The sequence below is a fragment of the Diabrotica virgifera genome, chromosome 6, assembly GCF_917563875.1.
Source record: "Diabrotica virgifera virgifera chromosome 6, PGI_DIABVI_V3a".
Classification (NCBI taxonomy): Eukaryota; Metazoa; Arthropoda; class Insecta; order Coleoptera; family Chrysomelidae; genus Diabrotica; species Diabrotica virgifera.
In genome coordinates, this window is record NC_065448.1 from 145,706,690 (window position 1) to 145,718,821 (window position 12,132).

Sequence of the window (12,132 nt, forward strand, 5' to 3'; positions counted from 1 at the left end):
CTGCCAACTATAGTTACATTGAGAAATATAATTTTAGTTACATTGTATTATACTAAAATGAAAATCAAGATGCACTAGAAATAAACAAACCAAGACACTTTAATGTTACAAGGAGCACTCCCAAATCATGATTTACAATGTACATATATACATTGTATAAATCCCAAATCATGATTTAAAAAATTTATACATTGTATATCATGATTCGAGAGTGCTCCTCGTTACATTAAAGTGTCTTGGTTTGTTTATTTCTAGTGCATCTTGATTGTGATTTTAGTATAATCAGTACAATTTCATTTTTTTCTGTATGTTTAACACATTTCTAATGGTTTAGGTTCTACTCTACAAAAAAAACTTTTAATAAGCCTGGTAATGATTCTATATAGTACATTATTTGACAGTTTTTGCTGTAAATTTTAAAGAACCGTTTGGATTGACATGAAATTTGGCACACACATAGCTAATAAGTCAAAGAAAAAAAGTGATATTGTGCCGGTATGTGCTTTTGCCCTGGGGGTGACTTTCACCCCTTCTCGAGGGTGAAAAAATATATTTCCAAAATAAGTCCGGAATTCGATAAACTGACTAATTCTAAGCAACTTGTATTCTATACAATTTTTTCACCAAGTCAATATTTTTCAAGTTATTTGCGAGTGAATAAGTTCATTTTTTAACAAAACAAACACGTTTTAGACAATTTTTCGCAAACAATTCAAAAAGTACGTATTTTATCGAAAAAACTATTCTTAGCAAAAATATAGCTTGTAAAAAAGTGAAAAAAATGATGTATACATGAAGTCTCTAGACCTAGCAGAAGCAGAGTTATAGATAAAGAAAAATGGGTTCATGTTCGCCAAATTTCAAATAAATATATTTCAACGTGAGATAACCAAAAAATGAAGCACTTTTTGGAAAAACTCATTACAACTTTTTTAAAGACTAAAAAGGTTTATTTCTATTTTTATAAAAAAAAACATTCTAGTATCAAATGTAAGCAATTTACGCTCAAAATACAGTGGGTCCCTTTCGATTTGGCAAAAAAATCGGGAAAATTACCCCCTAATTAACAACTTAAAAACAATTAATCGTTACCGCTTCACAAGTTGCTTTATTTATATTGTGTTTATATGATCTGTAAGTTTCATTTATTCAAGGTGCTTATTTTTGAAAAAAAATGGTTTTAAAGTAAAATTTTTAATTTTGAAACAAATGCTTTTTTCAAAATAACTTAAAAATTATTAGTAATACCTACCAAAAATCTCAAACAGTAATGAAATGTACGTTTTGCTTTTCTGGATATTTTAAATTATTTGTTTTCCTGTTAGAAAAAAATTGGTTATGCTATGGCTGTTCAAAGTTTGCATACACTCGGAATTAGTGACTCGTTCAAGCCATTTTAACTACAGCCTTTTCAAAAATAAGCACTTTGAACAGATGAAACTTACAGATCATATAAAGATTAAATAAGCAAAGTAACTTGTGAAGCGACAACGATTAATTTTATTTGGGATGCTAATTAGGGGGTTCTTTTCACGATTCTTTTTACCACAAAATAAAAGCGACCAACAATATTTTGAGCGTTACTCACTTACTTTTAATGTTAGGAGTTAAAAGAAGTTAAAAAAATAAACCTTTTTTTAAACACTTTAAAAAAGTTGTAATGAGTGTTCCCCAAAAAGTGCTCCGTTTTTTTGGTTATTTTTCGATGAAATATTCGATTTGGAATTTGACGAATAAGAACCTACTTTTCATTAGCTACAACTTTGCTTCTACTGGGTCTAAAGACTTTTTATATGCACCATTTTTTTCAGTTTTCTATAAGTTATATTTTTATTAAGAATATTTTTTTCGACAAAATACTTACTTTTTGAGTTATTTACGAAAAACCGTCTAAAAACGTGGTTATTTTGTTGAAAAATTAACATATTCACTCGCAAATAACTCGAAAAGTATTGACTTAGTGAAGAAACTCTATAGAACAAAAGTTGCTTAGAATTAATCAGTGTATCGAATTTCGAACCTATTTTGGACATATATTTTCACCCACAAGAAGGGGTGAAACTCACCCCCAGGGCAAAAGCACATACCGGCACAATATCACTTTTTTTCTTTGACTTATTAGTTATGTGTATGCCAAATTTCATGTCAATCTAAGCGGTTCTTTAAAATTTAGAGATTTTGTAATATTTTACAGTGAACTAATATGTAACAACAGTATAATGTGATTATTATGCTTTAAATATTACTTTGTTATTGATATCATTGTTTGGACAACCTGTATATTTCTGAAAATTATAAAATCACACACCAAATTTCAAAATCCACCAAATTATATAAAAAAAAAATGTAAAAGCATTCGCTTGTATACTATAGTTTATTTTTTAACCAGGAGGAGTAAACTAAAAAGACAGATTCACACCCAAGAAAGTCACTAGAATAATAACCAAATACATCTTCTTTTTTGGTTGATCTAGTCGGCCCTCAACGGTAATCCATAAATATTATATTAAATTAATACGTCGTCGCTAAAGAGTTCCAAAAACTACTGCTTTTTATATAAAAGCAGACTAACAATCTAAAAATTAAAGGAATAACACAGAAAACACAAAAATCGCCGACATAACTTAATTAACCTATGAAATGTCACTAGTGTCAAAATTTGATAAATGTCATTAGTGTCAAAATTTTATAACAGTGGAGTAAACTTGCCTGCGGTTAGACCAATTATAAACAAGCAATACAGCGCGGTAAATTTGAATCACTCCTCTTGGTTAAAAAACAAACAATAGTCATTTCTTAATTCTTATATAGACAACTTAACGTTTGGATGTAACTTGCATAAATTGAATAACATGCATGTTAAGAACCGATGTAAAGATATTAGTTTACCTTAGCCATTAAATTTGCATGGTCTGATTCCTCTTCTGTATCCAAGCTGTCAATAATACTCTCCCTGCTAGCAATAACTTTCTGAAACAAAAATATCTTTACTTTAAAATTTTTTTATTTTTTTTTATTATTTTAAATCTTTATTCATTCGACAACGAGGCGTTGAACGAGTAGGTCGTTCTGTAGTTTATCGTGCTTTTAAAAACGCAGTACAAAAACAGTGTAATTAGTGAACCTTTTCTACAAATTGATGTATGTATAATTCATTCATTATTAGTTGAGGTTTATTTCTTGTTTTTACTGTTAAAAACATAAAAGAAAAATTTAAATATGATTGCCTTACAAGCGGCAATCTATTTTTATTTTAAAATGGATGAAAAACGGAACCTTTACCGTAACACATAAAAGCTAAATTATAATTTCAAGCTAAAAACGCAATTGCTTTTGACTACATGAGCAGTGGCGTAGCAAACACTCCAACAGAAAATATGTCTCAGTTTCAAACATCAAACCAATCCTATTCATCAGATGCGAAAGCTATTCCGCGGCCAACACTCCCTAGCAAATATGATGCATGCCGAAGACAACCTGAAATTGCATGATTGAGTAAAAGTTATAGGTGATATTATAGGCCCTAAGCACGTCTCCTTTGCATCTAGGATATCAAACAATCGTATTTGTATCTATCTTTCTAGCTCTAACCTTGTCGACCAGCTTATAGATTCACATCCCTTAGTACAGATAGGAAATGTTTCTTTAAATATCCGAAGACTAATTTCCTCTGCTAAAAGAATAACTATATCTAACGTTCCACCGTTCATTACACATGACTTAGTTGAAAATAGCATTAAAAATCTTGGACTTCGCATCGCATCTCCTTTATCGTATTTAAAAGCAGGCATTCCTGGGGACGAATATTCACATGTATTAAGTTTCAGACGCCAAGTCTATGTTTACCCTACCTCCGAAAATTTTGAATTACAAACATCAGTACTTATTTCCTTCGAAGATTATGAACACAGAATCTTCCTTTCTACAGATAAAGTACATTGTTTTATCTGTAAACAAACAGGACATAATATAGCCTCCAACTTCCCAAATCCTTCAACTGACAATACAATTCCAACCGTATATATTCCAGCAAGCCCTAATTCATCTTTAGAATATGGGCCTCTACACATATTGGATGGAATGGACAATAACATTCAGCTGCAACGTTTCAGTTGATAAATAGCCTCTCTTGAAGCACCAATATCACGTGCAACGGTAATTACAGAGTCACCTTTCTCCAGTAATGTTAAAGCACGAACCTTCTCCTCTTTTGTGAGTTTCTTTCAACCATATTTGTCAGCTCAATTTAGAATTTGAAGATCTCAAACTTTACGCGGCAAATGAGACGAAGTTTAACACTGACTACCCGCACAAAGCCAACTGTTTACAGTGCAAACGCACAGAATAACTTAAATAAGCTACGCGATCCGTAAACTACAGACAATACAAGGATCTACAGTTCGAGCGAGTCTCGTAAATTGCACGACTTCGAGCCACGCTTCACGCAACCGTATTTGCGTACTTGTGTTTCGAGTTGCGTGGTCGTGCGGAGTTTAATTTACCAAATTTAAATATAATCGTTTCTACTGATTCATAATATGTATACTATAATTATATTATATTAAAGTTTTTAAATATTGTTAAAGTTTTTAACATTGTATTTTAATATGTTTTGAGTTGTGTGGTCGTGCTCTGGTCGGGTGGAGTTATAATTTACCAAATTTAAATATACCTAATCGTTTCTACTGATTCATAAAATGTATACTATAATATATTAAAGTTTTTAAATATTATTAAAGTTTTTAACATTGTATTTTAATATACTTTGTTTTATTAATAATAATATTACCTAAGTATTGCACCTTGTTCAAAAAAAGTTCAAGATAAATACCGCGGTTTTTCCATATGAAAATGCAAAGCAAAATAATACAATTTGCAGAGTTTGTAAATGCTTGTTTTTTTTTATAAATTTTATAAACTTTGGAAAATAGCATTTCAAAAAAAGTACTGTAAGTATGCTGTATTTTTTATTTTTTCTCAAAAAATAAAACAATTTTATTTTAAAATATATATTTTGTATTGACACATAAAAAAATAAATTATTTTTGAATCAAAACTTTTGCAGCCATCATATCGGCTTCTTCTGAGGACGGCTTTTGAAATTTTGACCTTTTCTTTCCCTTTTTAATTTTTTTCGTTGGAAAAAATTTCCTCTGAGGGATAATTTTTTTATTGGAGGGTATTCTGGATGTGGATGGAAAACCCAAATTGATATCTTTTTGATTTCTTATAGCATCTATGGTGGGTTTTATCGGGACTACAATTTTTTGTACAGCCTTTAATTCTTCGAAAGAAACTAAACACTTAGTACAACGATTCATTTTCTACTTACAACAAAAAGAACACTGAAAATAAAACAAAAGTTTAACCACACTTAAAAGTTTTAGAACTTCACACCACAGAATAAAGTTACTCAAATTTTCAAACACCTCACCTGACACAGTGTCTCAAGTACGATTGCGCGAAGTCGTGCAATTTACGAGACGCGCCCGGTCTGTAGATCTAAGTACAGACAATTGCCGTCGCAAGTACGCTATCCCCCCTCCCCGCCCCTCCCCCAAGCGCAGACAGAACGCATGCAAATTGTCTTCAAATTTGGTGATTTATTTGGCTATGTAAAGATTTTTTTTGCCGGCACTGTAGGTACTGCAAAGATTGGGAATACATCTAACAAACATGTTTTGAGAACGGATATGAACATAATACAGTTTTAAATTATAGATCAATATTTTTACTGAAAAAGTCTACAGGATTTCTTTTCCTTATAATGGCTAATAAACCAAATTAGTGCGGTAGATTGGACTTCAAATGGTTAACTTGGTCTCACAATATTGTTTATATAGAAGCAGGAGTGGGGATAAAATTCATAAATATCAGGCATACAGATATAAAACAAAAGTCTGCACCAAAGCTTTAGTGATTGTGAAACTATCTTCTGAATACCCTCGGTAAAGCCTGGGTTTCCTCGAAAGCGGCACCGACAAACAGCGATCGTAGCACTGCGATGAATTACGTCAGATTACGGTGAAAAATTCAAGGTTCTTCACTGGAACAATGGAATGTGCAAGCTCAGCAAGCGGTGGCTTCCAACGCATCCTTGGAAACCAACGCTATTATTTTGCATGGTACAGTTTTTTATGATGTCATTCATCGCAGTGTTACGATCGGAGGTTGTCGGCACCGCTTTCGAGGAAACCAGCGCTTAACGTATATGTAGGCTCTGTGAGTTCACTCAGAAATTAAATTACAACTAGGCTCCGCGTGAGTAGGAATATAAGACTATAATATACATCCTCTTATTATTAATATAACAACAGTGGAGACAAGCTCTGGAAAAAAGGTTTAAAACTTAGTAGGACAAAAACAGAGTATGTGGAGTGTTCATTTAAAGATGGAGTTACTACAAATAAAATGGTATCTTTGAATGGGGAAATAATTGTGAAAAGCAATAGTTTTTAGTACCTATGATCGGTATTACAGAGTCATGGAGAAATAGATAGAGATGCATGCAGTAGAATTAAAGCTGGATGGATGAAGTGGAAGGAAGCGAGTGGTGTGTTGTGTGAAAAAAAATCCAATGAAGCTGAAGGGAAAATTCTATAAAACAACCATAAGACCTGCTATGATGTACGGAACTGAATTTTGGACAGTGAAATAGAAAGAACAACGAATGCATGTGGCGGAAAGGACAATGCTTGGATGGATGAGTGGAGTGACAAAAATGGATAAAATTAAAAATGAGTATATTAGGGGAAGTCTAGGTGTGGCACCAATTGCCAAAATGAGAGAGCATAGGTTAAGATGGTTTGGTCATGTTCAATATCAAGACGCTAATCACCCAATACGAAGAATTGCTACAGTGCAGATTCCTGGAAGGAGTAGGAGGGGAAGACCAAAGAAGACCTGGGGGGAGACTACTTACTAGGCAGGACATGTTCGTAAACGGGATTAATATTGATATGACACAAGATAGAATTGTGTGGAGGAATGAAATTAGGGAAGCCCACCCGACATAGAGATAAAGCAAATAGGGCAGTCAATGAGGGTATTTTACTCTGAATTCCATCCTCATCCTACTACATCGATTTACTTGATATTTTCACAGTGGGTAGTGAATAGCTCAAGAAACAAAGTCTACCCTATATACTATGGTGCATTTATCTTGTGGGCGGTTCCGACCCCTTCAAGGGGGTGGAAAATTTTTTGGTCATAATAACCACGGTATTGCCTAGAGAACCTTATTCTAATCAAAAACTGTTGTATAATTTTTTCTAAAACTTAATACTTTTTGAGTTATTCGTGGTTGAAAATTGGCAATTTTCATTAAAAAATGACACCTTTTCGGTCGGTTTTTTTTGCAAATACCTTAAAAACTATGCATCTAAATAAAAAACTATATAAAACATTTTTGTAGCTTATAAAAAAACAAAGAAATTCGTTCTTTCATGAATCTTCTAGTTATAATACAAAAAAAGATATATAGTAGGTGAAAGAGTTTGTTTTTTTTGTGCATGCTCAAATCGGTGTATTCAACTTAAAATAACAGAGAAACAGTCGATTTTAGGTGTATAGTCGATATGCTAATCTGAGACACAATTGTCTACAACAATCACAATAAAAATGCACTAGAAATAAACAAGCAAGAGGAGCACTACCAAATCATGATTTGGGAGTGCTCCTCGAGCATTTAATGTGTCTTGGTTTGTTTATTTCTATATAGTGCATTTTTATTGTGATTGTAGTGTAGAGAGTTATGTCTCAGATTAGCGAATCGACTATATAATGCTTCCAATACGTTTTGTAGTGCTTGAAAAGACCTTTAAAAAGAGCCATATTAAATGTCGATTACATTCAAACTAAGCGAGATATTCTGCAAAAAAATTGATTACTAATGTATTTTAAGAAAAAATGAGAAGTATATTTAACCCCTCATCCACCCGAATTTAAATGCATCATTTTCCTTCTACAATATCTTTTATTATAGTGTTATTTCTATGTTCAAAAAGTTGGACGGGTTTAAAATGAATGGTTTTTGAAAAAAATAAGATCAAATTATAGAGCGCATTTTTAAATTTCCTTAAAATCCTTCTTTTTCTCCATGTAACTCAAAAATGATAAGAGATATGAATAAAGATACCGTACAAAAATATAGTGTTCTTTTTAATAAAAATTTTGTTTTTGTTTCTCATTACTGTTGTTCGAGCCATTTAGATATTTAATTAATTGTTGTCTGGTTTAAAGCACCACCCTGTATTCAAAAATCGTTATAATATTAGGCGTTTCAAAAACCCTGAATAGACACATTCTTCTGCTCAGACATATACGTTTTGTTTTGATAATATTTATCTACTTCGAAGAAATCACGTCATGCTAAGTTTGCAGATCTTTGACACATATATGTTCGTAACAAGAATTTCAGAATGAGAGCGTCGTAAATAGTTTTCAGTGTTGAAATGTGAATGTATAAGTCAAGACGGTGATCGACATTTTTCCGAGCCGCGTAATAAAAAACACATTTTAGCATTCAAAGAACGTTTCCGGAAAATCGGGAACCTTTTTAAGATATCGTGTAGTGGTAATAATAGGTTCGACAAGAAATACTGTAATGCACGTTTGACACTCCGGATTATGGTATTTACTAACATTTTAATTATACGCGGTGTGTTAGAACTTATCCATTTTAGAGATATACGGTTAATTTTTCGTCATTCAATAATTTTGCAAGCTGTTATCTTAAAGCTGATTATAGAAAGTAAAAGTACAAAGTCTTTTATTTAAACTCGAATCTCGGGGGTTTGTTTAGATTGGGTAAATCTTTAGAGGCCCCCACATTTTGTGGCGACCGTGTGGACAGGACGGCTTTAAGTTAAAGTTAATCGTGTGTGCATACGAGGTGTGACGAAAAAGCGTATCGAGGATCGCTGAACTCTATCACGTTTCGCTTCTAGTTTTTTCGGTAAGCGTGTGTGTTTAGTTTGCAGTGAAAATGGATATTAAGGAAAAGCATCGCAAAGTGCTTCGTACCACTTTCAGCAAAGCAGCAAAAGAGTTAGAGGACCTATTAAAAGACCAAAAAGGTGAGGTACGACAGATCAAAATATCCTTAGATCTATTACGACAGAAAATGGATGATCTAAGGAGAATAGATGAAGAAATTTATGATCTCCTGTTAAACGAGGATGCCAGTGAACAAGACCTGTTGAAGGAAATAGAAGACAGTGACAGCTACATCAGAAAGTTTGCGGACCTGAGTATACAGTTCGAGGAACGGGTTCAACCAAGGATAGCTGCGTCCGTGGAGGATGAGGTGGCCTCTGGGACAACTGGTAAGAGCACAGGGAGCCTACAAGGTAAGCGTAAATTCAAATTACCTATGCTAGAATTCAAGAAGTACGATGGGAACATTAAAAGCTGGTTGCCCTTTTGGTCACAATTTCAAAAAATACATCATGATTCAGACATAGACTTAAGCGATAAAGTCGAGTATTTAGTTCAAGCTACTGTACCGGGCAGTAGGGCAAGGCAACTAGTTGATAGTTTTCCCGCGACTGGAGATAATTACACTAAGATTATAGACTGTCTAATTTCGCGTTTTGGCCGCGACGATTTGCAGATCGAGGTATATGTTCGGGAATTGCTCAAATTGGTAATAAATAATACTTCGTCTGGCAATAAATTAGACATTTCTTTATTGTATGATAGGTTAGAGACTCAGTTAAGGGCTTTGGAGACACTAGGTATTAAATCGGATAAATACGCGGCTATGTTATTTCCTTTGGTCGAATCGTGTCTACCCGCGGATTTATTAAGGATATGGCAAAGATTTCCGGAAGATGTTGGGTCACAAACGTCTATTAATAGTGCCGGTATTTCCACCATAGAAAATCGACTCAAAAGCTTAATGCAATTCTTGAAAAATGAAGTCGACAATGAACAGCATGTTTCTTTAGCGATCGAAGGCTTTGGCGTATCAGGTACTAAGTCTGGGAATTCTAAACGTAATGGTCCGAAAAAGAGGATGCCTGAAGAGGAAGAACCCCAGTTTCCTTCGGCGATGGGTTTGGTGAATTCCCATAGTACAAATCATAGATGTGTATTTTGCGAAAATGCACACGAAAGCAGTCAATGCTTCAAGGCTCAGAAGTTGACTTACGACCAAAGAGTGAATATTTTGACAGAGAAAGGTGCTTGCTTCCGCTGTTTGAAAATTGGACACCAATCTCGAAGATGCCGTGGTCAATTAAGTTGCTTACTTTGTCATAAACCACATGTGCCCCTAATGTGCAGAGAATTTTCGATGGGCAAGGCAAAAAAGGAAGAGGAAAATAAGATAGAGAATGATGGTCAAGCTGTGCCGAAAATAAATCAGTCCTTGGCCAATAGTGCTACTACTAATGTTTTTTTGCAAACTTTGCGCGTCAAAATGAACCACTTAGGCAAGACGCGAGTTGTACGCGCCTTAATAGATACCGGATCTCAAAAGACGTATATTCTGAGGTCCACTGCTAGATTATTAGATTATCCATGTAAACGACAGATTAACCTTGTACATGGATTATTTGGAGGTAGCGAACTAGCACAAAAACATGATTGTTATGACGTTAACTTGAGTTATAATAACTACAGTTGCACATTTGAAGCACTAGATCAGCCCGTAATTTGTAGCGATATTTCTTCCGTATTTAATGGTCCCTGGATGGAAGAACTGAAGAAGCTGAATATAGAGATAACAGATTCCGGTGATACATCTCCTATAGAGGTTTTAATAGGTGCAGATATTGCAGGAAAACTCTATACCGGAAGAAGACATATTTTAGGATGTGGACTGGTAGCTGTAGAAACCTTATTGGGCTGGACTTTGATGGGAAAGATACCTTTAGATCAACAGGACAATCGCACAGCGACAACGGTTTCACTTTTTATTAGCAACGCGTCGATTAGTCAACTGTGGGAGTTAGATGCTTTGGGTATCAATGATCCGGCTGAAAGGAAGACAAGGGAAGAAACAGCGCTAGCAGCAAAGCAACTTTCCTTTGAGACTGTTGCAACAGATTCCACAGGACGATATGAAACCAGACTGCCATGGTTAGAAGGACATCCGGCATTACCAAGTAACTACCAGATGGCTAAGAAACGGCTGGATACCACGTTGAAGAAGATAAACAAAGATGGATATCTTGAAGCCTACGGCCAAATATTTAAAGAATGGCTGGATGAAAATATAATTGAGGAAGTGTTCGAGGACCAGCCGAACCGAGGTCATTATTTACCCCACAGGCCGGTAATTAAGCCTAATAGCGCGTCCACAAAAATCAGACCAGTTTTTGACGCTTCAGCGAAAGAAAAAGACAAACCTTCTTTAAACCAGTGCCTTGAAAAGGGGGTTAACTTGATTGAATTAATTCCTGCTATTTTATTAAGATTCAGACGACAAGAAATCGGTGTAATCTCAGGGATACACAAAGCTGACAGAGATTTTCTTCGTTTTCTTTGGATAGATGATGCAGGGAAAGAAAAGGTGTACCGCCACTGTCGTGTGGTATTCGGGATTAGCAGTAGTCCGTTTTTATTAGGAGCTTCACTAGAACATCATTTTTCCTTGATGTTAACAAGATGTGCGTCAAAACTGCTGAATGTTTCGGAAGACACTATTTTAAAATTGTCGCATAATTTTTACGTTGACAATTGCGTTACTAGTGTTGCTAATGAACAGGAGCTGCGAATTTTTGTAGAAGAGTCGAATATAATAATGGCTGAAGGCAAGTTTGATCTCAGAGGGTGGGAGTATACAGGCCAACCCCCCGATGACACTATTGATGCCTCGACCCAAGTCTTGGGAATAAAATGGAACAAGGTAGATGACACCTTGTGTCTACGACAAGAGGATGAAGATACAGATCTACCTCTTGAAAAACCTATAACTAAAAGAGTCATACTCTCACAAGCGCAGCGCGTGTTTGAGCAGTTGCTAGAGTCCAAATGGTGGGAGGGTCCGCAATGGCTTTATGAAGATCCATCATTTTGGCCCCGAGACAATCACAGCTGTGATGAGGAAGAGATTAACAAGGAGAAAAAGAAAAAGCTAGTTACGGTCCTTGTTAACCGTGAGAAAGATGGTATGACCTTAGCTGA

The 12,132-nt window shown here is 34.7% G+C and overlaps 1 protein-coding gene across 2 annotated transcripts in view; it reads right to left on the reverse strand.

Annotated features, from left to right (window-relative positions):
• LOC114338268 (uncharacterized) overlaps positions 1 to 12,132 on the reverse strand; it is a 79,900-nt gene that overhangs the window by 58,215 nt on the left and 9,553 nt on the right. For both annotated transcript variants that reach the window (XM_028288862.2, XM_050654073.1), the window contains one exon: positions 2,890 to 2,970. In XM_028288862.2, the coding sequence (XP_028144663.2) occupies positions 2,890 to 2,970 (81 nt within the window). The remainder of the gene's footprint in view (positions 1 to 2,889; positions 2,971 to 12,132) is intronic.